This window comes from Scyliorhinus canicula, chromosome 11 (assembly GCF_902713615.1).
Source record: "Scyliorhinus canicula chromosome 11, sScyCan1.1, whole genome shotgun sequence".
Lineage (NCBI taxonomy): Eukaryota > Metazoa > Chordata > Chondrichthyes > Carcharhiniformes > Scyliorhinidae > Scyliorhinus > Scyliorhinus canicula.
The window spans coordinates 104239375-104267001 of NC_052156.1; the positions used below are offsets into that span (position 1 = coordinate 104239375).

Sequence of the window (27627 nt, forward strand, 5' to 3'; positions counted from 1 at the left end):
TCCAGCATTTTCTCTTTCATTTCAGATTCCAGCATCTTCAGTAATTTGCTTTTATCCAGCATCTGCAGTAATTTGGTTTTATCTCACCAGTATTGTCCTCTAAAGGATCAACATTTCTTTGAGCTAGTCTCTTCTTCTTTATATACTTATAGAAGTTTTGGTATTGGTGCTTATGTTTTCTGCTCGTTACTTTTTGTAGTTCACTTCGCTCTTTTGATCTTATTTTTAGTAGCCTTTTGCTGAACCTTAAAGTTCTTCCAATCCACCAGTTTACCACTAGCTTTTGCAGTATGGTATGCCCAAGATTTTGCCTTTATGTCCTCTTTGACTTCCTTTTTTAGCCATGGAACATTTTTCTCCCTTTTACTATTCCTCTTCCTGAGGTATGTACCTTAATTGAGAGGTCTTTAGTATCTATCTGAACATCTGCCATTATTCCTCAACTGTCCTACCCTAAATTATTTGTGCCTAGTCTACTTGGGCAAACTCTTTCCTCAGGCCTGTATAATTACTTCTGCCCAATGCAAAAACTCTAGTATGTCACTCTGTCTTCTCTTGCACAATCTGAATTTGAAATTCTAGCATGCTGTGATCACTCCTTCCAAGAGGATCCTTAAAGACAAGACTATTTATCAACCCATCTTTGTTATATAATACTAAATCCAAAATATCCTGCTCCCTGGTTGGCTCCTTAACATATTGTTCTAAGAAGCAATTGCTCATACACTCTGAAATCTCCCTTGAGGCTACCCTTGCCAATTTGATTAATCCAGTCAATATGCATGTTAAAATCACCCATGATTACCATTGTGCATTTCTCACTAGCCCTCGTTATTTCTTGGTCTATACTATTGCTATGGGCCAGGGCTTAGAAACGCCAATATGTATTATGATGCTCACCTGACCTATAACTTTTATGTTGAATTTGGCTAGGATGAGCACAAGAGCTTTCACTTCAGGTGCGATGCATTAGACATCCTGGGCGTTTTTTAATCAAAACAAAGTTTATTATAAGAATGTAGTTAACAGATGTAAACGCTTATCAAAAATTTGATATCAATTACAAACTTGAGAAAACACACAACAGCTACAGTAATCTATGTATATAACTCTTCATGAATCCCCCTTAGTAGCTATTCCAATTCAATACAAAATCCAATAAACCAAAAGCCCTTTCAAGGGTGTGGCCCAGCACACTGTAATCTCACTTGAATGGGATTGGTCCTTTCCCTGAGATCTAGCCTCCAACCAGTACATTCAAAACTCCTTCCGGAAAGCAACTCAATTTTTAATGTTACCAAGGCAGTTCGCTACACCCAATGTCCTTTCAGTTCACTGGAACAGTTTTAAAATAAAAACAGAAAACCGGGAACACTGCTTCTCTTCTGCAGTCCAAACTGAAACTGAAACCCAAAGACCTAACCCCCCTCTCATCTGACAGCCACAGCCCAGCTCCACCCACAAATGACATCTCTGAAGCTGTGCTACAAGTCATGTGAGCAAACAAAACCTTTCTTAAAGGGACATTTACATGACAATGCCCCACTTTGGAAGTACTGCTCGAGGGCCTGTAAATTGCTCCTGTAAAGGAGTTTTTTTCCCTTTTTTAATTTTGATTCAGCATTTTGGCGTTTAATGTCAATACTATTTCTTAATTATAACAGCAATGCTAGCCACCATGCCACCGTTGTTTGTTTGTTTCACAGTGCTGGATGTGCAAGACTTTAAATGTGAGGCATCTTTAAATATTGCCTGCCTTTATTTCTTTTCTCAGGTTGCTAGACTGGAAGCAGACAAAAAGGCTCTACATGATCAGATAATGAGTATTGATCCCACCAGAGATAGTAAACGTGTGGAAGCACTCTTGAGGGAAAAGGCCCAACTCTGCCAAAAAGTCAAGAGCCTGGAGGCTGAGGTTGCAGAGCTGCGAGCTGAGAGAGAGAATTCTGGCTTGCAAGCTGAAAATGTGCAGCGAATTCAAATGCGACAGTTAGTTGATACCCAAACTGTCATTAAGTCTTTGGAGGTATGTTGAACCATAAGAACATAGGAGCAGGGATAGGTCGGACGATCCATTCAATAAGATCATATTTGAACTTCTGCACCAGTCCAGATCCCTTGATTCTTCTTGTCCCTGAGAATCCATCAATTTTAATCTTGGTGTACTCATGGCCTGAGCATGCACAGCTCTCTTAAGGTAGAGAATTCCAAAGATTCACAACCCACTGAGTGGAAACATTCCTTCTCATCTCCTTAATTGTTGTTAATTGCTGACACTTTACCTTGCGACTGTGATCTATAATTCCAGACTCTCCAGCCAGTGGGAAATGGCTTCTCCATATCTACTCTGTCAAGTCTTCTAAACATTTTATACATTTCAATGAGATCATTAAACTCCAGAGAGTATAATGTTCATTTTTTTTCTCATTTATCAGCCTTTTCATCCTAGGAATCAAGCTAGTTAATCTTTTTTGCATCCCCTTTAAGGCAAGTATGTCCTTTGGTTCTATTCAAAACTGTCCATGGTCTCACCAAAACCCTTTATAATTGCAGCAAAACTTAACCTTGGCACCAAAGACTAACATATCATTTGCCTTCCTAAATGCTTGCGGTATGCGCAAGTTAACTTTCTTTGATTCTTTTAACCTTTTTAAAAGATTCCCAGTCTTCCTGCCAAAATACATTTCATACTTCCATTTGCCACCATCTTACCCAATCTTTCAGTCTATGTGTCCGTGTTTTTTTTAGAAAATATTTAATTGAAGCATTTGTAATTTTCACAGTTTAACGCATTAACATTTCTTAAACAACCGTGTGGGCTGACACATGCAAAAAAAACCTTAAAAAAAACAATGTCCCCTACTGCCGCACCCTATTCCCTAATTACCCGTATACTGAGTTCCCTGTACTTATCTACCACTGCTATGCCTCCTATTTTCTTCCCTTCCCCTTACTGCTGACGTTCAATTTTCTTTGAAGAAATCGATGAACGGTTGCCATCTCTCTCGGCGAACCCCTGAGTTGATCCTCTCAAAGCGAACTTGGTTTTTTTCCAGGCCGAGAAACCCTGCCATAACGCTGACCCACACACCTGACTTCGGGTCCTCCGAAACCCTCCGTCCCAGCAAAATCCTACTCCAGGCCACCAGGGAGGAAAAGGCCAGGACATCGCCCCCAGATCATCCGATACCCCAAATATTGCCAGTTCAGGACTCGGAGTTACCCTCCCTTCCGGGACATCTGACATAACGTCCGCAAATCCCTGCCAGAACCCCCTCAACGTGGTTAGCAGGGCGACCCCTATACCGCCCACATTTGTCCTCCACCTCGTCAAAGAATCTGCTCATCCGGGCTACTGTCATATAGGCCCTGTGGACCACTTTGAACCATTCTGAACTGGATCAGGTTAAGTCTGGCACAGGACGACGATGAATTGATTCTCTTCAAGACTTTTTCCCACTTTTCCATTTCCAGCTCTCTTCCCAGCTCCTCTTCCCACTTCCGCTTCACCTCCCTGATCGGGGCCCCGTCCCACTCCATCAACTCCTTGTATATCTCCGAAATCCTCCCCTCTCCAACCCTAGTTTTTGACATCACCTTATCCTGTAGTCCCCTCAGGGGGAGGCGAGGAATGTTTGGAACCTGCCTTTGTACAAAGTCCCGCACCTGAAGATATCGAAACCCATTCCCGCCCGGTAGATCAAACTCCTCCTCTAGTGCCTTCAACGTCGGAAAGCCCTCCTGGATAAATAAATACCCAGATCTCTCGATCCCTGCCTGCTGCCACCTCCTGAAGCCCCCATCCAGCCTTCCCGGGACAAACCAATGATTGTTACAAATCGGAGACCACACTGACGACCCCTCCACTCCCATGTGCTGCCTCCATTGCCCCCAAACCCTTAGGGCTGCTACCACCACAGGGCTTGTAGAGTACCGTGCCGACGGGAATGGCAGGTGCGCCGCTAGTAAAGCCTTCAAACTCGTACCCTTGCAGGATGCCGCTTCCACTCGCTCCCAAGCTGACCCCGCCCCACTACCCACTTCCTGACCATCGATATGTTGGTCGCCCTGTAATAATTAATAAAGCTCGAGAGGTCCAGGCCCCCCTCTTCGTGACCCCGTTCCAGGAGTGCCCTCTCTTGGGTTTTTCCCCGCCCACACAAAACCTGTAATCGCCACGTTTATTTTTCTAAAACAAGCCCTTGGGACAAAAACCGTAAGGCATTGAAAAAAAAAAAGCAGTCTTGGGAGGACTGTCATCTTCACCGTCTGGACCCTTCCTGCTAGCGTCAGTGGGAGCATGTCCCATCTGTGGCAATCACTTCTCATTTGGTCGAACGCTTTGCCCAGATATAACTTGTGGAGCTGCCCCCACTCTTTAGCCACTTGAATCCCTAAATATCTAAAACTCCCCGGCACTTTAAAAGGTAACTCCCTCAGTCTCCTTTCCTACCCCGTGCCTGCAGAGAAACCCTGTGCTCCACTCCCCACCCCCTCACTATCCCCCGCCACACACACAATGTTCTAAGGGCCATTGCTAAAGGCTCTATAGCCAGGGCAAACAATAATGGGGAGAGCGGGCATCCCTGCCTTGTCCCTCTCCCAAGATTAAAATATTCTGACCGGGTTCGGTTGGTTCTCACATTTGCCACCGGGGCCTGACATAACAGCTGGACCCAGTCCACAAATCCCTGCTCGAACCCAAACCTGCCTAAAATATCCCATAAATGTGCTATTTGTCCATGTTGTTACGGTATCCGGACCAGACCCCAATTTCTAATAGAAAGCTGATGAGACCCCAGTAATTTTTCAGTTTTGTAAAGTGTGAGGAAAGCAATCACTCCAGGAGTGATTCCGCTGACACCTGGGGATCTTTATATGAAGACAAACTTTATTATTAACGCAGAATTCACCTCATTAACATCCAAGAGAAAACAGCTTTTCAATTGACAGTTAAACAATTCTGTCAAAAAATGAAGTCTCTGAGCTTACTTTCCCATCTGCTTCTAAAATTTCATTTCAGCAAAATCCACTCACACAGGTCAAATGCCACATATTAATACGGTTAACTGTCAGTGCCTTACAGATTTACGCACAAAGTCCCTGGAAGAGAAGCTTTTAGAAATCATCTCCTTTCCTCAGAAACCAGAGCAGAACTAAAACAACAGACACAGGGCAGGGCTGAAAGAAACTAAAATAGACCCAGCCCCTCCCATGCGTGGCATCACAGCCTGCCTAGCTGTTAAGCTCTGAATCACAGCTTTAGCAAACATATAGGGCTGGATTCTCCACCCGGGGACACTGGGATCGCGGATTGGATTCTCCGACGCCGGGATGCTCCATTTTTCCGGCAGCCAATGCATGGGCAGTTCCACAATGAGAAACCCCATTGACCGGCCAGCGTAACGGAGCATCCCACCGGCGGGGTCAAATGGAAATGTGGCACAGCGGGGCGGAGAATCCAGTCCCGCGTTCCCCAATGGGATGGAGAATTGGGCAGCGGGGTAAAATCTGGATTGACAGCGGGTGCCGACCCGATCGTGACGCTCCAACCTCCACTGGCGGTGGGATCGAGGTCCACAATCGTGCGCCAGAGGGAGCATGTAAATAACTGCATCCATTTGCCTCCATTTAACCGATGCTCTGGCCCTCTATGATTCTCCGGTCTCCGCGGTCGGAAATCACGTGGTCTCTACCAATGTGGCCCTGATGTGGTGGACCCCCCCAATGTGCCAAGTGGGTGATTCCCCCATCCCCTTAGCCCACCATGAGGTCCATTATGCCAGGGCCATGTGGGTAGAGACCATCCGAGGGCCACCGCTCCACCCACACAATGCACTGCCTACCCACCCTCCTCCCCCTGGGACCCCCTATAATGGGGAGACCGTCCTCGGGGACCTCCTGACCAAAAGGACCTCCAATAGGGAGACCCCTCCCCCAGGGTATCCTATAATAGGGAGACCCCCAGGGACACCTGCAATAGGCAGACCCCTTCATGGACCGTTGTAATACAGACCCCCCCCCCCCCCGGACATCTGTAATGGGGAGACCATCCTCGGGGACCTTGACCAAAGGGACCTCCCACAGGGGCTCTTGTAATCTTGTAATAGGGAAACCCCTCCCCAAGGACCCCTAATAGGGAGACCCCCCCCCACCCAGGGACCTCTGTAATAGGTAGACACTCCCCAGGGACCCTGTAATAGAGACCCTTCAGGGACTCCTGCAATAGGGAGACCCCCCCCCATGGACCCCGTAATAGGGAGTAACCCCTCTCCAAGGACCCTTAATAGGGAGACCCTCTCGGGGACCCCTGTAATAGAGAGACCCCTCCCCCAGGGTATCCTATAATAGGGAGACCCCCAGGGACACCTGCAATAGGCAGACCCCTTCAGGGACCGTTGTAATACAGACAACCCCCCTCCCCCCAGGGACGTCTGTAATGGGGAGACCATCCTCAGGGACCTTGACCGAAGGGACCTCCCACAGGGGCTCTTGTAATAGGGAGACCCCCCTCCCCATGTACCCCGTAATAGGGAGACCCCTCCCCAAGACTTCCCCAAGGACCCATGTAATAGCGAGTACCCCTCCAGAGACTCCTGTAATAGGGAGACCCCCAGGGACTCCTGTAATAGGTGTACCATTGAGCCTATATTGTCTCCCTATGTCTCTTCTACCAAAATGCATAGCCTCACATTTCTGCATTGGAGTTCATCTGCCAGGTGCCTGCCCGTATGGCCAACTTGTCAATGTCTCTCTGAAGCCGCTCAGTGTCATCCTCACAATTCACTATTCCCCCTAGCTTAGTATCATCTGCAAATCTTGAGATTTTGCCCACAACACAGAATTCTAAATCACTTATATAAATCAGAAAAAGCAAGGGTCCCAACACTAAACCCTGGGGAACACCACTTTCAATTTGTCTCCAGTCTGCGAAATGGCCATCTATTATACACTCTGTTCATATCTCTGAGCCAACTTCTAATCCGTGCTGCCAAGGACCCATCAATCTCAAACATTTTAAATCTGTTAACCAACCTGCTATGTGGCACCATATCAAATGCTTTCTGAAAAACATCCACGGCACTACCTTCATCCACTGCCTGTGACATCTCGTCAAAGAACTCAATTAAATTCGTCAGAGATGACCTGCTGTTGCCAAAGCCATGTTGACTGTCTAGTATTAACTTATTTTTCTGTAACTGTATATTTATCTCATCCCGTATTATGGCCTCCAATAGTTTTTTTTAAAAATAATTTTTATTGAAAAATTTTGAATTTATGCAGCAATAATGTACCATAGTAAAATACCAAAAATAACAATAATATTAACAATCATAAACATTCGCCCCACCTCCATGAACAACACAGCATTTTAACAACAATGTCACTGATCCAGGTCTCCACACTTGGGGGCCTTGCATCCTTCCACTGTAGCAGAATCCTTTATCGGGCTACTAGGGACACAAAGGCCAGGACACCGGCCTCTTTCGCCTCCTGCACTCCCGGCTCTACCGCAACTCCAAAAATCGCGAGTCCCCACCCTGGTTTGACCCTGGATCCAACCACCCTCGACACCGTCCCCGCCACCCCCTTCCAGAATTCTTCCAGTGCTGGGCATGCCCAGAACATATGGGCGTGGTTCGCTGGACTGCCCGAACATCTGGTGCACCTGTCCTCACCCCCAAAGAACCTACTCATCCTAGTCCCGGACATGTGGGCCCGGTGCAGCACCTTAAATTGGATGAGACTAAGCCTCGCACATGAGGAGGAAGAGTTGACTCTCTCCAAGGCATCCGCCCAAGTCCCGTCCTCTATCTGCTCCCCAAGTTCCTCCTCCCATTTAGCCTTCAGCTCCTCCACTGACGACTCCTCCACCTCCTGCATTACCTTATAGATGTCAGACACCTTCCCCTCTCCGACCCACACCCCCGAAAGCACTCTGTCCATCGTCCCCCGCGACGGCAGCAGAGGGAATCCCTCTACCTGTCGCCTAGCAAACGCCTTTACCGGCAAGTATCTGAACATGTTCCCTTGGGGAAGGCCAAATTTATCTTCCAGTTCCCCCAGGCCCGCAAACCTCCCGCCAATAAACAGGTCCCTCAATTTGCTGATGCCCGCCCTTTGCCACCCCCTAAATCCCCCATCCTTGTTCCCCGGGATGAACCGATGGTTGCCACCCAGTGGAACCTCCATCGAGCCCCCTGTTTCCCCCCGATGCCATCTCCACTGTCCCCAGATTCTTAGGGTCGCCGCCACCACCGGGCTCGTGGTAAACCTCTTAGGGGAGAGCGGCAATGGTGCCGTTACCATGGCACCCAGGCTCGTACCTCTACATGACGCCATCTCCATTCTTTTCCACGCCGCCCCTCCCCCCTCCATCGCCCATTTACGCACCATTGACACATTGGCTGCCCAATAGTACCCCAGAAGGTTGGGCAGCGCCAGCCCGCCTCTATCCCTCCCTCGCTCCAGGAACACCCTCTTCACTCTCTGAGTCCCATTTGCCCACACAAAGCTCAAAATACTGCTAGTCACTCTCCTAAAGAAGGCCCTGGGGATAAAGATGGGCAGGCACTGAAAGAGGAACAAGAACCTCGGAAGCACCGTCATTTTGACGGACTGCACCCTCCCCGCCAACGATAATGGCAGCATGTCCCACCTCTTGAACTCCTCCTCCATCTGATCTACAAGTCTGGTGAAGTTATGCTTGTGAAGAGTCCCCCAGTCCCTGGCCACCTGCACCCCCAGGTACCTAAAGCTCTCCCCTGCCCGCCTAAGCGGGAGCCTACCAATTCCTTCCTCCTGGTCTCCAGGGTGCACCACAAACACCTCGCTCTTGCCTAAATTTAATTTATAACCTGAAAAGGTCCCAAACTCCATCACTGATGTAACTCCATCACTCCCGGCATCCCTCCCACCGGGTCCGCCACATACAGTAACAGGTCATCGGCATACAACGACACCCTATGTTCCTCTCCACCTCGCACCAAGCCTCTCCACCTCTCTGAATCCCTCAACGCCATCGCCAGCGGCTCGATTGCCAGTGCAAACAAGGGGGACAGGGGGCAACCCTGCCTGGTCCCTCGGTAAAGCCGGAAGTACTCCGACCTCCTCCTATTCGTGGCCACGCACGCCATTGGGGCCTCATATAGCAGCCTTACCCATCTAATGAACCCTTCACCAAATCCAAACCTCCCCAACACCTCCCATAGGTGCCCCCACTCCACTCTATCGAACGCCTTCTCCGCATCCAGTGCCACCACTATCTCTGCCTCCCCCTCAATCGCCGGCATCGTGATGACATTCAACAATCTCCGCACATTCGTGTTCAGCTGCCTTCCCTTCACGAAACCTGTCTGGTCCTCGTGCACAACCCCTGGCACACAGTCCTCTATCCTGGTGGCCAGGATTTTTGCCAGGACCTTAGCATCCACGTTGAGGAGAGATATGGGCCTGTATGAACCACACTGCTGGGGGTCCTTATCCCTCTTTAAAATTAACGAGATCAGCGCCCGCGACATCGTCGGGGGCAAAGTCCCACGCTTCATTGAGTGTCCGCACCAGCAAGGGGCCCACTAGGTCCACAAACTTTTTATAAAATTCCACCGGGAACCCATCCGGCCCTGGTGCCTTCCCTGACTGCATCTGCCCGATCCCCTTAACTAGCTCCTCCAGCTCAATCGGCGCACCCAACCCCTCCACCCTCTCCTCCTGCACCTTCGGGAAAGAAAGCCCGTCAAGGAACCTCTCCATTCCCCTCCTCTCCCCCGTTGGCTCCGACCGGTACAGTTCCCCATAAAAGTCCTTGAAGACCTCATTCACCTCTACTCCCTTCCGCACCACATTCCCACTCTTGTCTCTCACTCCAGCAATTTCCTTAGCCGCATCCCGCTTGCGGAGCTGATGAGCCAGCATCCTACTCGCCTTTTCACCATGTTCGTACACTGCCCCTTGTGCCTTCCTCCACTGTGCCTCCGCCTTTCTAGTGGTCAACAAATCAAATTTAGCCTGTAGGCTGCGCCTCTCCCCCAACAGTCCCTTCTCTGGTGCCTCTGCATACCTCCTGTCCACCTCCAACATCCTTCCCACCAGTCTATCCCTCTCACTCCTCTCGCTCCTCTCCCTGTGTGCCCGGATGGATATCAGCTCCCCACGAATTACTGCCTTCAGGGCTTCCCAGACCATCCCCACCTGAACCTCCCCCGTATCATTCACCTCGAGGTACCCCTCAATACTTGCCCGGACCCTCCTACACACCTCCTTCTCCGCCAACAACCCCACATCCAACCGCCACAACGGACGTTGGTCCTGCACCTCCCCCATCTCTAACTCTATCCAATGCGGAGCGTGGTCGGAGATTGCAATGGCCGAATACTCGGCCTCCTCCACTCTCGGAATCAGTCCCCTACTCACCACGAAGAAACCTATCCGAGAGTAGACCCTATGTACGTGGGAGAAGAAAGAGTACTCGCGTGCCCTCGGCCTCTCAAACCTCCATGGATCCACCCCACCCATCTGATCCATAAACCCTCTCAGTACCTTGGCCGCCGCCGGCCTCCTACCCGTCCTAGAGCTGGACCGATCCAGTGAAGGATCCAACACCGTATTAAAGTCCCCCCCCATGATCAGACCTCCCGCCTCCAGATCCGGGACCCGTCCCAACATACGCCTCATAAAGCCCGCATCGTCCCAATTTGGGGCATACACACTAGCCAGTACCACCTTCTCTCCTTGTAGCCTGCCCCTAACCATAACATACCTACCCCCCTTATCCGCCACCACCTCCGATGCCTCAAACAACACATTTTTCCCCACCAGAATCGCCACTCCCCGGTTCTTCACATCCAACCCAGAGTGGAAAACCTGCCCCACCCATCCCTTCCTCAGGCGGACCTGGTCCGCCACCTTCGGGTGGGTCTCCTGAAGCATTGCCACATTTGCCTTTAGCCCCTTCAGGTGAGCCAGTACCCTCGACCGCTTCACCGGCCCATTCAACCCTCTCGCATTCCAGGTGACTAACCGGATCAGAGGGCGTCCCGCCCCCCTCCCCCATTGACTAGCCATAGCCCGTCGACTGCCCGCCCCAGGCCAGCATCCCCTGCCCGACCCAGCCCCCACAGCGACAACACCTCTCCTCTGCCCCCCCCAGCCCCCACCAGCTCCTTCCTGACCCTACCAGCAGCAACCCGGTATTCCCCTTTGCCCCCCCCCCCCCCCCCCCCCCCCCCCTCTCCCGCCCAGGCTAGGAACCCTCCCAGTCGCGAACCGTCCTCCATTGTACTTCCGTGGGTCCGTTAACTTCTGCTGATCCCGGAAACTCCCGCCAATAACCCGACCCCTCCCAAAGTGGGATCATCTCCCAACCTATCCCGCCTCCAGGCACCGCTCCAGCCCGAGGAAGAACCAGTTAAGGCCCCGCCTCCCCCGTCACCGTCTCCGCCCCCCCAACCCTGCAGCGCGGGAAACCAGAGGAAAGCCCGCGCTTTCGCACTGCCCCACCACACCCTTCTGACGCAGCTCCCAAATAACAGCCCCACTCCATACCCCTAACCCGACATAGAATACAACAAACCCCCCCCCGACCCTCCCCGCAAGATACACAACTCAACCAATGCCCCACAGCAGAAAAAACATAGCAGAACAACACCCCCATAAATAACCATATCAAAATTGCAAAAGTACAAAAAAAAAAGAACATAGCAACAGCAGAATCCAGCGCCAAGATATTACAACCGACCCCTCAACCCCAAATCCCTAGTTCAAGTCCAGTTTCTCCGTCCGCACGAAGGCCCACGCCTCCTCCGGGGAATCGAAATAATAATGCCGGTCCGAATAAGTTACCCACAGGCGCGCGGGCTGCAACATTCCGAACTTTATCTTTTGCCTGTGAACCAACTCCTTCGTCCGATTAAATCCGGACCGCCGTTTAGCCACCTCCGCACTCCAATCCTGGTAGATCCGTGCTACCCCATTCTCCCACTTGCTGCTCTTCACCTTCTTGGCCCAGCGCAGTACACACTCCCGATCACTGAACCGGTGGAACCTCACCAGCACCGCACGCGGGGGTTCATTGTCCTTAGGCCTCCTGGCCAGTACTCTGTGTGCTCCCTCCAGCTCCAAGGGCAGATGGAAAGACCCGGCCCCCACTAGCGAGTTCAGCATTATAGCCACATAGGTTGTCAGGTCCGACCCCTCCAGCCCCTCCGCAAGGCCCAAGATCCGCAGGTTTTTCCACCTCATGCGGTGATCAAGCTCCTCGAAGCGTTCCTGCCACTTCTTGTGGAGTGCCTCGTGCCCCTCCACCTTACTCACGAGGACCACGGCCTCCTCCTCTCGTTCAGTGGCCTGCGTCTGCAACTCCTTGATGGCAGCACCCTGGGTGGTCTGAATCTCCGACAGCCTTCTGTTTGTTTCCTGCAGAGAGCTCAGTACCTCAGCCTTTAAGTCTGTGAAGCAGCGCAGGAGAGCAGCTTGTTGCTCCTGGGCCCACTGTTTCCACTCCTCTGGAGCTCTGCTGATGGCCATCTTGGATCCCACTCCCCGTTTTTTCTGGGGAGCTGCTGCTGCTTTTTCCCCCTTTCCACTCCGAGTTCGAGTCATGGACTGCGGGGAAAATCGTTCAGCACACCTTCCCCCACTGGGAGACGTTGAAAAATTTCCGTTTTGGGCTCTAAAAAGAGCCGAAAAGTCCGTTTAAAATGGGAGCTCCCAAATGTGTGGCTTCCTACTTCATCACAGCCACCGGAAGTCATGGCCTCCAATAGTTTTGCCACTATTGATGTCAAGCTGACAAGCCTGTAGTTTCCTGGGTTATCCTTTACGCCTTTCTCAAACAATGGTGTCACATTTGCAATCCTCCAGTCCCCTGGGATAAACCTGTGTTCAGAGAGTACTGGAAAATTTCTGTCAATAGCTCCGCAATATGCTCCATTACCTCTCTCTGCAATCTATGATGCATCCCATCCGGGCCCGGCGATTTCTCTATCTGGAGTGCTTCCAGCCTTTTGACCACCTTTTCTTTATCTATCACTATGCTGCTCAGTTGGTCAACACCCACATTTTCAATTGGGCCATTGTCACAGAAGCAAATTACTGATTTAGTACCGCTGCCATACTTTCCGCTTCAGTGAACAGTTTACCCCACTTGTCCATTTTGGGCCCCATTCTATCCTTCACTAATGTTTTACCATTAATAATTGAAAAACATTTTGCTATTTTTTTTAGCACAGCCTGTAATCCTTTCCTCATGCTTCCTCTTAGCCTTCCTTATTCCAGCCTTAGCCTCTCTTCTGCATTTAAGATACGCTTCCTGATTTCAATTGCTATTATTATTCTAGCATGCATCATATGTCTCTTTATTCCTTCCTTATTTTGTCATCAATATCCTTAGTCATCCAAGGTACTCTAGCTTTGGATACCACATATTTATTTCTCATGGGTATGTACCTAGTTTGCACCCTATTCATCTCTCCTTTGAAAGTGTCCCATTTTTCATCCACTGTTTTATGCACCAAAGTGCATTTCCAATCAACTTGCTCCAGTTCAACTTTTAGACCCCTAAAATTTACCCTTTTCCAGTCTGGGATCGTAATCCACGACTGATCTTCCTTTTCCAACTTAACATTGAATCGTATTATATTATGATCATTACTTCCCAACTGACCCCTGTTGCAAATCCCCCTGCATCATTCACATAAAGAGTAAAGGGCTTGCTGAAATTAGGAAGTCCCAAGGCAGGGGCGTTAATCATGGCTTGTTTCAAGTTACAAAATGCTTGCTCCCTCTCTGGGATCCAGGTAACAACTGAAGGGGTGTCCGGTAGGGTAGCCTGGTGCAGTACTGCGTACATCTCTGTATAGTCCGGTATCCACTGCCTGCAATAGCCCACCATGCCAAGGAAGGTGATGGTTTCCTTTTTCGTGCGCGGAGTTGGAACCCTTGCTACAGCCTGTACGCTTTCAGACCCAAGCCTCCGCTGCCCTTGCTGCAGCTGAAATCCCAAATACTGAACTGTCTCCTGACAGAATTGCAGCTTGTCCATTGAGACCCTGTGCCCTCTTTCTGTCAGCTGTTATAATAACAAAAGGATATTCTGTTGACAAACTAGCCCTCCTTCTGAGGCAATCAATAAATTGTCGTCATATTGAGGGACTGTTGAGCCTGCAGACAACTGGCACTCGTCCAAGTCTCCTTTAATACTGTTGATTCCAATATGCAAAGCAAATAGATATTGACTTTCTGGGTGCAATGGTATGGAGAAAAAGGCTGAGAAAGTATCCGTTGTTGGTGGTTTTGAAGGCAAAATGACAGTTGTGTCCGGCACCAGTGGAGCAATAGTGATAACAATTTTATTGATAGCTCTGAGATCTTGCACAAACCACCACTCGTTGGGTCTTCCTATCTTTGGAATTGGGAGTATAGGGGTGTTACAGGGGCTTTGTATTTTCTTCAGCACCCCTTGCTGTAATAGTGCATTGATCACTCCCTCTTGTCAAGTAATGGGTTAAGAGACATTCTATTTAGTTGTCTTTATGTTAAGTATCCAATAATTGACACTGATTATGTAAAGGGGCTTCAGGTGGCCTTTGTGGCAGGTGCTGTGATGTTAGAGTTTTGTGCAGAGTCTGTTCATGTAAATTAAAGGTGTTTGTGGAAAAGGAGCAGAACCTTTGACTCTTTATAGAACAGCAGCTAAACATCTAACAAATGGTAGCAGTGGTTGGTTGCTGTGCAAATGTGAAGGGTTGAAAGATACAACTTTTCCAGACCAAACCAAGGAATGAGTGAGAAGAAAAAAAAAGATATATGGCTGAACTTAGGATAAAGATGGCTGAACCTAGGATTAAAATGACTACCCCCCCCTTATTTTCTGAAAGGGGATCGTACGATCAATGGAGAAGTGCAGTAGTTATGTGGGTAACTGCCTTGGGAAAGAGAAAATAAGGCATTGGCTCTTTCTCTACCTTTATGACAGCAAAATCCGAAGCAAAGTGTTTTCTGAGCTGGAATTGGAAGAGTTAGACTCAGAAGAAGATATGGAGAAAAAAGGATGACTTGTTAAGTACATATGAAGCACGGTCGGATTTTGATAGGTTCTGGAAAATAGAGGAATTCTCCATGGAGGACTATATAATGGAATTTGGCAGACTATATAAAAGGCTGCAGAAACACAGTGCAGGAATTTTCACAGTCTGTGTTGGTCTTTAAATTACTTGACTGTGCTAGAGTGAGCATCATGGATAGGCTCCTGGTTTTGACAGGGGTTCAGTTTGTGGATAGGGATGCCTTATTCGATCAGATGACAGAAGTTTTTAAAAAAGTTTCTGAGAAAACATTTGATTCCGATGGCTCTGATGACCCAAATAGGTCAGCCTGCAATAAAACAGAATATGGAAGATACACTACTAACAGGATGGCAAAATCGTACAGCTACAAACAGGTTCCAAGACTTTAGAAGGAGATCAGGACCCAGAAATGATGAAGACAGAAACCCAGTTAGAACCTACAATAGGAAGATGAACCCCAGAAATGCATAGGGCATGATAGATTGATGTTTTTGATGGGACTATCAATAGCATTATGCTTTCAACTGTCCAACACGTTATAATAGTGTTTGAAGCAACACGTGACACGGAAGAGTCAGAAGAGGAAAAAGATAGTGACCAGAAAGAAGGCATTGTCCTATTAACAAGCAGTTTTACGCAGGTAATAGATAGATAGAGAAATACAGCACAGAACAGGCCCTTCGGCCCACGATGTTGCGCCGAACTTTTGTCCTAGGTTAATCATAGAATTTTGGACAATTTGTCATGGCCAATCCACCCAACCTGCACATCTTTGGACTGTGGGAGGAAACCGGAGTACCCGGAGGAAACCCACGCAGTCACGGGGAGGATGTGCAGACTCCACACAGACAGTGACCCAAGTCGAAATCGAAATCGAAAGTAATGAGGGTGTTGGTTGCAGAATCCTTCAATTGTACTGTATTGGACAGTGACTGCACATCTACTGTGTGTGGAATTGACTGGTTAAAATGTTACCTGGACTCCTTGAATGCTGAAAATCGTAACAAGGTTAAGGAATTTGAAAGTTACCCAATTTTCAGGTTTGGGGATGATAATACCCTGAAGTCGCTGAAAAGAGTGGTGATCCCTTGCAATATTGCCGGAGTGAATCATTTCATTAGCACGGGTGTTGTATCAAGTGAGATACCTTTGCTTCTGAGCAGACCATCGATGAAGAAAGCATACATAAAACTGGATATGGAACAGGATAAGGCAACAGTTTTTGGAAAGGTGGTGGACTTACAATTTATACATTCGGGACATTATTGTATTCCATTACTGACAAATAATATTTCAACTACAGTTGTTAAGAATGTATTAATGGCAGTTGAAAATGGGACTTTAGCTGATAAAAAGCTTGTTGTAGTAAAACTGCAGAGGTAATTTGCGCATCCGTCTCCTCGGAGGCTGAAAAATGTATTAAAGGATGCAGGGGCAAGGGATGAAGACTACACTAAGCTAATAGAACAGGTTATTGATCACTGTGAAGTTTGTAGAAAGTACAGAAGGACACCAGCTGGACCGATAGTAACCTTACCTTTGGCCAGGGATTTTAACGACATTGTGGCCATGAATCTTAAGATCTGGGATAAAGCCAATAATATATTTATTTTGCATTTTGTAGATTTAGCAACCAAATTTAGTCAATCACCGATTCTATGAAGTAAAGAAAGAGTAATTCTGGATCAAATCGTGGAAAAATGGATAGGGACAGGAATGGGCCCACCGGCAAAGTTCCTTATGGACAATGGGGGAGAATTTCTCATGATGCATTTAGGGATATGTATGAAAACGTGAATATCACAGTTATGAATAAGGCTGCGGAAAGCCCATTTAGAAATGGTGTGTGTGTGTGAAAGAAACCATGCGGTAATAGATGACATGCTCTGGAAAATTTTGGCAGATAGACCAAACTGCAAGCTAAATTTAGCTTTGGCATAGGCGGTACATGCAAAGAGTTCATTGCAGATGGATGGAGGCTGTAGTCCCTATCAATTTGTGTTTGGTAGAAATCCTAAAATTCCGTCCATTTTAGATGACCAGCCTCCAGCTTGGGAAGGGACTACAATTAGCTATGCCTTTGCTGAGCATTTAAATGCATTAAATGCATTATACCAACAAAAAGGAAGGATGATAGAAAGAGGGAAAATCGACCGTGGCTATCTAAGGAAATAAGGGAGAGTATCAATTTGAAGGAAAAAGCATACAAAGTGGCAAAGATTAGTGGGAGACTAGAGGACTGGGAAATTTTTAGGGGGCAACAGAAAGCTACTAAAAAAGCTATGACGAAGAGTAAGATAGAATATAAAAAACAGATCGTAAAAGTTTCTACAAATATATAAAACAAAAAAGAGTGGCTAAGGTAAATATTGGTCTTTTAGAGGATGAGAAGGGAGATTTAATAATGGGAGATGAGGAAATGGCTGAGGAATTGAACAGGTTTTTTGGGTCGGTATTCACAGTGGAAGACACAAATAACATGCCAGTGACTGATAGAAATGAGGCTATGACAGGTGAGGACCTTGAGATGATTGCTATCACTAAGGAGGTAGTAATGGGCAAGCTAATGGGGCTAAAGGTAGACAAGTCTCCTGGCTCTGATGGAATGCATCCCAGAGTGTTAAAAGAGATGGCTTGGGAAATTGCAAATGCACTAGTGCTAATTTACCAAAATTCAGTAGACTGGGGTGGTCCCGGTGGATTGGAAATTGGCAAACGTGACAGCACTGTTTAGAAAAGGAGGTAGGCAGAAAGCGGGTAATTATAGGCCAGTGAGCTTAACTTCGGTAGTAGGGAAGATGCTGGAATCTATCATCAAGGAAGAAATAGTGAGGCACCTGGATGGAAATTGTCCCATTGGGCAGACACAGCATGGTTCATAAAGGGCAGGTTGTGCCTAATTAATTTAGTGGAATTTTCTGAGGACATTACCAGTGCGGTAGATAATGGGGAGCCAACGGATATAGTATATCTGGTTTTCCAGAAAGCCTTTGACAAGGTGCCACACAAAAGGTTGCTGCATAAGATAAAGATACGGCATTAAGAGTAAAGTAGTAGCATGGATAGAGGATTGGTTAATTAATAGAAAGCAAAGAGTGGGGATTAATGGGTGTTTCTCTGGTTGGCAATCAGTAGCTAGTGGTGTCCCTCAGGGATCAGTGTTGGGCCCACAATTGTTCACAATTTACATAGATGATTTGGAGTTGGGGACCAAGGGCAAGGTGTCCAAGTTTGCAGACGACACTAAGATGAGTGGTAAAGCAAAAAGTGCAGAGGATACCGGCAGTCTGCAGAGGGATTTGGATAGGTTAAGTGAATGGGCTAGGGTCTGGCAGATGGAATACAATGTTGACAAATGTGAGGTTATCCATTTTGATAGGAATAACAGCAAAAGGGATTATTATTTAAATAAAATATTAAAACATGCTGCTGTGCAGAGAGACCTGGGTGTGCTCGTGCACAAGTCGCAAAAAGTTGGTTTACAGGTGATTAAGAAGACAAATGGAATTTTGTCCTTCATTGCTAGAGGGATGGAGTTTAAGACTAGGGAGGTTATGCTGCAATTGTATAAGGTGTTAGTGAGGCCACACCTGGACTATTGTGTTCAGTTTTGGTCTCCTTACTTGAGAAAGGACGTACTGGCTCTGGAGGGTGTGCAGAGGAGATTCACTAGGTTAATCCCAGACCTGAAGGGGTTGGATTACGAGGAGAGTTTGAGTAAATTAGGACTGTACTCATTGGAATTTAGAAGGATGAGGGTGGATCTTCTAGAAACATATAAAATTATGAAGGGAATAGATAGGATAGATGCGGGCAGGTTGTTTCCACTGGCGGGTGAAAGCAGAACTAGGGGGCATAGCCTCAAAATAAGGGGAAGTAGATTTAGGACTGAGTTTAGGAGGAACTTCTTCACCCAAAGGGTTGGGAATCTATGGAATTCCTTGCCCAGTGAAGCAGTAGAGGCTCCTTCATTAAATGTTTTTAAGATAAAGATAGATAGTTTTTTGAAGAACAAACGGATTAAGGGTTATGGTGTTTGGGCCGGAAAGTGGAGCTGAGTGCACAAAAGATCAGCCATGATCTCATTGAATGGCGGAGCAGGGTCGAGGGGCCAGATAGCCCACTCCTGCTCCTAGTTTTTATGTTCTTATGTTCTTAAATAGCAATAGAAAAGCTTTTTTGGAAGCAGAAGTCTCTGAAAGAATTCACAGAGCTTTGAGGCATAATGTACGGCCATCAAATACCGTTTTTCAGCAAGGAGACATAGTCTACAATAAGAAAGACAATTTTAATAAATGGAAAGGCCCAGTGAAGATCATAGGCATAGATGGCAAAACAATTATTTTACAACATGGCAATCAAACTGTTAGGGTACATTCATCAAGGATAATGGGTACAGATTACAAATCTTCAAATCTAGGCAGAGCAGACAGACATGACATGGAAACAGGGTCATCTGGTACGCATGTGTTACAGAACTATGAGGACCAGTTAACTGATATAGACAGGGTTTCTGTGGAGGAACACAACACTTCGGATGATTTAGAACAGGTCATTTTTCTGAAAGAACAACTGCCAAAAGTTGGTACAAAAGTGACATACTTGCCTGAATGGCAGGATGAAACTGTTATTAGTAGAGCAGAGAAGGCCATTGGAAAGTATAAACATTGGTTGAATGGATAGCAATCAGGGGAGGGACTCAAGTCAATGGATTGGGAACATGTAGTTCAAAAATGGAGGACACAGAAACGCAGTGCCAGTTCAGATAGTACATTGGATAGTGAACAGGTCCACAGGAAAAGGTCGAGAACTATTGAAATGAAATGAAAATTGCTTATTTTCACGATTAGGCTTCAATGAAGTTATTGTGAAAAGCCCCTAGTCGCCACATTCCGGCCCCTATTCGGGAAAGCTGTTATGGGAATCGAACCGTGCTGCTGGCCTGCCTTGGTCTGCTTTCAAAGCCAGCGATTTAGCCCAGTGTGCTAAACAGCCCCTAATAGGCTGTTCCCACAGCAGAAGGGAAAGATCAAGCAGTAGCAGTACAAAACGAGATACCAGGCAGGAGAAGGGACGTAGTTTATCAAGGTCTCGGAACATGAGTAAGACTACAAATACTAATAGGAGTAGAAGCCCACATGCACGTGAGATTTTGGTGGCTTCCAATAAGTTAGATGAAAAAGTTATCAAAGATGTCAAATAGCAAGAACTGCATAGTTGGGTGTGAATTTGGGGCATACACGGAAGTACCGGATAGGGAACAAAGAGCTCTATCCCACAGATGGATTTGCACGGAAAAGGTTCTTCTGGATGGAACTTATAAGGGAAAGGCCAGGCTTGTGGTGAGTAAATTTGAAGAAAACTTAGAAGATCAGGATTTAAGGGTAGATTCACCTACGGCAGGAAAGGTTATTTTAAAGATCTTCTTGGCTCTATTAGCCACAAAGACATGCGACTGCAAATCTATAGATATAAAAGCTGCCTTCTTGCAAGGGTATCAGCTCCAGAAAGACCTTTTACTCCGTCCTCCTAAAGAGGCAGCTAACACAGAAGGGGTACTCTGGAAGTTGAAGAAATAGAACAGTACAGCACAGAACAGGCCCTTCGGCCCTCGATGTTGTGCCGAGCAATGATCACCCTACTCAAACCCACATATCCACCCTATACCCGTAACCCAACAACCCCCCCCCCCACTTAACCTTACTTTTTAGGACACTACGGGCAATTTAGCATGGCCAATCCACCTAACCCGCACATCTTTGGACTGTGGGAGGAAACCGGAGCACCCGGAGAAAACCCACGCACACACGGGGAGGACGTGCAGACTCCGTACAGACAGTGACCCAGCCCGGAATCGAACCTGGGACCCTGGAGCTGTGAAGCATTTATGCTAACCACCATGCTACCGTACTGCCCTTAAATGTGTATACGGATTAAATGATGCGTCTAGAGTCTGGTATTTTTAGGTAAGGTCAGCTTTGTTAAAGTTAGGCTGTTGCCAGTTGAAAGCAGATCCTGCAATGTTTTACTGGCACGATAAAGGAAATCTTTCTGGCATCTTTATGATGCATGCCGCTGATTTTTTCTGGGGTGGGACTAGTGATTTTGAAGCTATTATAATCTCTGGTTTGAGGAAAGAATTCAGGGTTGGAAGTCAGGCTTCTGGTGCATTTAAATATAATGGACAGGAAATCGGACAGACTAAGTTAGGGGCAACTTTACATCAGCAATCTTAATTGGAAAGCATCAGCCCAATAGCAAGTCGTGGCCGGATTTCACAAAAAGACAAAAGGAAATTGCGTGTGTGTTTTTGAGTTTATTGTAATTTTGTTTTCACCTAATAATTTTTTTTCTCCAAGGAAGGGGAAACTGTTAAATAATCGGTGAAGGGACATTCTAACTAGTTGTCTCATTTATGTTAAGTATCCAATAATTGACACTGATATGTAAAGGGGCTTCAGGTGGGCTTTGTGCCAGATGATGTGATAAGAACATAAGTACATAAGAACAAGGAGCAGGAGTAGGCCATCTGGCCCCTCAAGCCCTCTCCGCCATTCAATGAGATCATGGCTGATCTTTTGTGCACTCAGCTCCACTTTCCGGCCCAAAATCCATAACCCTTAATCCCTTTATTCTTCAAAAAACTATCTATCTTTATCTTAAAAACATTTAATAAAGGAGCCTCTACTGGATTGGATTGGATTTGTTTATTGTCACGTGTACCGAGGTACAGTGAAAAGTATTTTTCTGCAAGCAGCTCAACGATCATTCAGTACATTGGAAGAAAGGGAATTGAACAGAATTCAAGAAAGTACATGAGAATACATAATAGGGCTACACAATATATACAATGTACTACATAAGCATTGGCATCGGATGAAGCAGACAGGGTGTAGTATTAATGAGGACAGTCCATAAAAGGGTCGTTTAGGAGTCTGGTGACAGTGGGGAAGAAGCTGTTTTTGAGTCTGTTCGTCCGTGTTCTCAGACTTCTGAATCTCCTGCCCGATGGAAGAAGTTGGAAAAGTGAGTAAGCCGGGTGGGAGGGATCCTTGATTATGCTGCCTGCTTTCCCCCGGCAGCGGGAGGTGTAGATGGAATCGATGGATGGGAGGCAGGTTCGTGTGATGGACTGGGCGGTATTCACGACTCTCTGAAGTTCCTTGCGGTCCTGGGCCGAGCAGTTGCCATACCAGGCTGTGATGCAGCCCGAGAGGATGCTCTCTATAGTGCATCTGTAAAAGTTGGTAAGGGTTAATGTGGACATGCCAAATTTCCTTAGTTTCCTGAGGAAGTAAAGACGCTGTTGTGCTTTCTTGGTGATAGCGTCGACATGAGTGGACCAGGATAGATTTTTGGTGATGTGCACCCCTAGGAATTTGAAGCTGCTCACCATCTCTACCTCAGCTCCGTTGATGCTGACAGGGGTGTGTACAGTACTATGCTTCCTGAAGTCGATGACCAGCTCTTTAGTTTTGCTGGCATTTAGGGAGAGATTGTTGTCATTGCACCACTCCACTAGGTTCTCTATCTCCCTCCTGTATTCAGACTCGTCGTTGTTCGAGATCCGGCCCACTATGGTCGTATCGTCAGCAAACTTGTAGATGGAGTTGGAACCAAGTTTTGCCATGCAGTCGTGTGTGTACAGGGAGACAGTACAGTACTGTACAGTACAGTGTGTACTGTTTCACTGGGCAAGGAATTCCATAGATTCACAACCCTTTGGGTGAAGAAGTTCCTCCTAAACTCAGTCCTAAATCTACTTCCCCTTATTTTGAGGCTATGCCCCCTAGTTCTGCTTTCACCCGCCAGTGGAAACAACCTGCCCGTACCTATCCTATCTATTCCCTTCATAATTTAATATGCTTCTATAAGATCCACCCTCATCCTTCTAAATTCCAATGAGTACAGTCCTAATCTACCCAACCTCTCCTTGTAATCCAACCCCTTCAGGTCTGGGATTAACCTAGTGAATCTCCTCTGCACACCCTCCAGTGCCAGTACGTCCTTTCTCAAGTAAGAAGACCAAAACTGAACACAATAGTCCAGGTGTGGCCTCACTAACACCGTATACAATTTCAGCATAACCTCCCTAGTCTTAAACTCCATCCCCCAAGCGATGAAGGACAAATGATGATTTGTGCAGACTTTTGTGCAGAGTCTGTTAAAGTAAAATAAAGGTGTTTGTGGAAAAGGAGAAGAATCTTTGACTCTTTATACAACAGCAGCTAAACATCTAAGCCTATTGTTCATATCTCTATAAATTGCTTTAACTCCTACTTCTTGGGAAATCCCTCGGGGTCGAGGATGACTTGCCTCTACTCCGGGGAGGTAGTTTACCCTGAATCCGCAGACTTTGCCACAGGTTTGTGATGTTTGATGAGGTGGGTGGATGGGACGCTCTGGATTCTGCGCTCTACTTCCGCTGTCTATGCTTGGCCTCCGCATACTCCAACCGACGACGCTCGAGGTGATTGACGCCTTTGCGGATGCTTTTCCCCCAGTATGTGCATCTAAGGCATGTGATTCCCACGTGTCAATGGGGATGTTGCATTTATATAGGGAGGGTTTCAGAGTATCTTTACAGTGTTTCCTCTGCCCTCCTAGTGATCACTTGCCATTGTGGAGCTCGGAGTAAAGCACTTGTTTTGGGAGTCCTGTGTTGGGCATATGGGCACTGTGGCTCGCCCATCGCAGCTGGTCGAGCGTGATACTGGGGATATTGGCCTGGGAGAGGACACTCGCATTGATACGCCTATCCTGCCGGTGGATTTGCAGGATTTTGTGAAGGCAGTGTTGGTGATATCTCTCCAGTGATTTGAGGTGTCTGCTGTACATTGCCCATGTTTCTGATGCATACAGGAGGGCAGGGACCATGGCTGCTCTGTAGACACTGGTCTTGGCTCTGGATTTGAGGTCTCAGTCTTCAGGCTCTTTGGTCCTCAGGTGTCTGAAGACTGCACTGGCACATTGGACTCAATATTGGATTTTATCATCAATGTCTGCTCGCAACGAGAGAAGGCTTCGGGGTTATGGGAAATGATCCACATTGTCAAGGGCTCACCATGGATCTTTATGTTCAGGGGGGCAGTTTTGTTTGGCAGGAGCAGGCTGGTAGATGTTTAGTCTGAAGCCCATTCTCACATTTGCCTCGGTGAATGCGTCGACGATGGTTTGTAGCTCAGCCTCTGAATGTGTGCACACACAGACATCATCTGTGTACTGCAGCTCAATGACAGAGGTTGAGGTGGTCATGGTTCTGGCCCGGAAGCGTCGGGAGGTATCCAGTCCTGTTCTGGCTTGAGCCATGTTTCTATCAATGCTACTATGTCATATGCCTCTCGAGCAATTTCTGCTTCCAGTTCCCCAATTTTGTTCACTATGCTCTGTGCAATTTAACTATGTCCATATCTCTCTCTTGCTCTTTGGGAGGTGACCATTTCTTTGCTCACAGTCAATACTCAAGCCTTCTCTCACTTCCTTTTTACAATTATCCATCTTCTCTCTTTTGCCCTCACTTGTACTTCTAAAGGTAGTCCCATTAGTCAACCCACCTCCCCTGCCGTACAAGTTTAGATCCACCTCCACTCCATTATTTACTCTCTCTGCTCGGAGATTGGTTCTAATTTTGCTCAGATGAAGCCCATCTCTTCTAAACAGCTTTCTCCTTTCCCAAAACTGATCCCAATGACCTAAATCTAACATCCTTCAGGTAACGATCGCGGGTCCTTGAACTTGGCTAGTTGATATGCTGCAATTGGTCGCACACAGGCCGGTCCAAAAGAGGCCGATCCCTAGTGTGCAGGGCTTCTTATCCTTCTCTTTCGCGCCCTTTTGGGGGGTCCTATCTCCAGATCCAATAGATCAGTAGGGTTTCGATCACCCTCATTGATCCTGGCCAATTAAGGGGCGGATACCTCGGTGGCTGGGCGGGTCCTAGCTATCATTGTCTTAGGCACGTAGGCCTTTCCAAATAAGTGTTTGTCTGCTACTGTTGTAACTCCATGATTTAAATTCGATTGTCCTGGGGGAATGGTAGTTGACTCTTAATGGATACAAGTTTCAGTCGGTCTGGCTTCTTTGCACAATACACAGAGCCTGTGTACCTGTCTGTGTCCAAGCTGACCACAATTCCCATGGTCGTTTGTAGGTGGACATTTTAGATGGCTACAGAGGTTACTGTGAAAAGCCCCTAGTCGCCACATTCTGGGAGAATTCAGAATGTCTAAATTACCTAACAGCACTTCTTTCGGGACTTGTGGGAGGAAACCGGAGCACCCGGAGGAACCTCAGGCAGACACGGGGAGAACGTGCAGACTCCACGCAGTGACCCAAGCCGGGAATCGAACCTGGGGCTCTTCAGTCTGTAGTGGAAGCCTTTCTGAGGCTGCAGCGCATCTATGCATACCGAGGTTGATTAGTTTGAAAACAACTCACAAGGTATGCTGTCAGAACACCTATATATAATTCATGCTGAGTCAGGAACACTTTTGACATGCAACAAAGGTTGTCATTTCTACATCTATATACACTACTTAATAGCAGCGATTGTAAGAACTGTCTTTGCATGTGCGGTGATAACTGTTTGATTGTCTCTCTCTTCAGGTCATCTATCAGGTAGATAGCCAAAACTCTTGGCCTGTATTCAGAAGGTTGTGGTGTCTTGATTTAGTAATTTAGGACTTGAAGTGATTCAAGTTTGCCTGATTATATAAGTTCTCACAGTTCCATTGTCAAGTTTGATTTGTTGCCTGGATATTGAATAAATGTGGAAGAATATTAAATTACTTCCCTTCGGCATGTATGCTTTCAAAGACCTTCTTGCAAAACTGCCCTTCAGCCCAAGCCTTCCTTTTTGTTTTTGTCCTGTTGTAATTTGAAGGTATTCATCTAGAATTACAAATGTGCCTCCAAAGAAATATGACAGTGGTTCAAAATAATAGCTTCAATTGGCTTCAAGGACAGAGTGTGAAATCTGAAATGCTGGAAAGTAAAATCTGAATTCTGGTTGGAGGGGGGGAAATACACTGCCCCAAGACCATGGAATCCTTACAGTGCAGAAGGAAGCCATTCAGCCCATTGAGTCTGCACCGACCCTCCGCAAAAGCACCATACCTAGGCCCACTCTCCCGCCCCATCCCCGTACCCTACCATAACCCCACCTGACCGTTGGAAATAAATCTTCAGCCTTACATTTCTGGATTCACCACTGGGCAGCTTTTCCTTACAATATATGGGTTATATATAATGGGGATACTAAGCTTAAGTTGCAGCAAGTTGTTGTCCCAACAAAACTCAGCCTTGCCTATTGATTTCATGTCAAAATAGAATGTTCGCCTCTCACAAGTGATTGGGTCCAAATTGTGAAACGTAATCCAGATGTGCTATTGGAAATCTTGGTATGTTGTATAATAGAACAGGATGTACTGTTGCTGCCAGACAATGGGCCTCACTCTAGGCCATTATTCTTAGCTTGTTTTGGAGTTGTTAGATGAGATTTTACTAATTTTCTCTCTTCGTTACGTTTTATTACTGTTTGTTTTTGTTGATCTCAGGCGGAGAAGCAGTCGATCAAACTACAGCAGGAGCGTTTGGAGAAGGAACTGCAGCTAGTTCTTGAACAGAATACCCAACTGACCAGCAGGTTGTACAAGGCAGAACGAGAGGTTAATGCTTTATCAAGCAAAGTGAGTTATTGACTTGTCAAAGGATACGTGCATCTGACTCGTTGGAAGTTTTTAAATAGCTGTGTTAGACCATTGTAGATTTCATCTCACTTGTATTAGTTTTATATTTCTTCTACTGCTTTGGCGGCACGGTAGTACAGTGCTTAGCACTGTTGCTTCACAGCGCCAGGGACCTGGGTTTGATTCCCAGCTTGGGTCACTTGTGCGGAGTCTGCACAGTCTCCTCGTGTCTGCGTGGGTTTTCTCCGGGTGCTCCGGTTTCCTCTCACAAGTCCCGAAAGACATGCTGTTAGTCAATTGGACGTTCTGAATTCTCCCTCTGTGTACCCGAACAGGCGACTAGGGGGTTTTCATAGTAACTTCATTGCAGTGTTAATGTAAGCCTACTTGTGATACTAATAAAGATAATAATTATTATTATTGTTGCAGTGCGTTATTAACCTCCAAAAAACCTCCAAAAAGCCAGTTTGGATCTGTAACATTATTCTCTTTATATTCCAGTTTAAATTCAACCGCAGGTTTTAAAACCCGCATGAAAGTCTGGTTATACTGAATTTTATCAAATATAACTTCCGATGGTTTTATTTTGTTTGGTATATTTGATGCAGTCTATAACAAGAATTATGCCAGTTCAAATTAGGAGGAATTTCAATCTCCCTGCCCACATCCATCTTCCATTTTTCATCCCCCCACTTAGGAGATCACCAATTCCTGGTGAAATATAATTCCATGTGTGCTACGTGATGTTTTTCAAGCCTATATGGTTAGAATCAACGGGCTATTGAACCATGAAGGAAGTTGCTGGAGAGTGATGAAAGGGGGGAAACCCTAACTGTGCACAGTAATAAGCACAGTAGTAGCATCTACCTGTGACC

The 27627-nt window shown here is 46.8% G+C and overlaps 1 protein-coding gene across 7 annotated transcripts in view; it reads left to right on the plus strand.

The window, feature by feature from the left end:
* The window catches only part of cep83 (centrosomal protein 83), a 126764-nt gene that overhangs the window by 57394 nt on the left and 41743 nt on the right, over positions 1 to 27627 (plus strand). For all 7 annotated transcript variants that reach the window (XM_038810950.1, XM_038810947.1, XM_038810948.1 and 4 more), the window contains exons 6-7: positions 1775 to 2026; positions 26621 to 26752. In XM_038810950.1, the coding sequence (XP_038666878.1) occupies positions 1775 to 2026; positions 26621 to 26752 (384 nt within the window). The remainder of the gene's footprint in view (positions 1 to 1774; positions 2027 to 26620; positions 26753 to 27627) is intronic.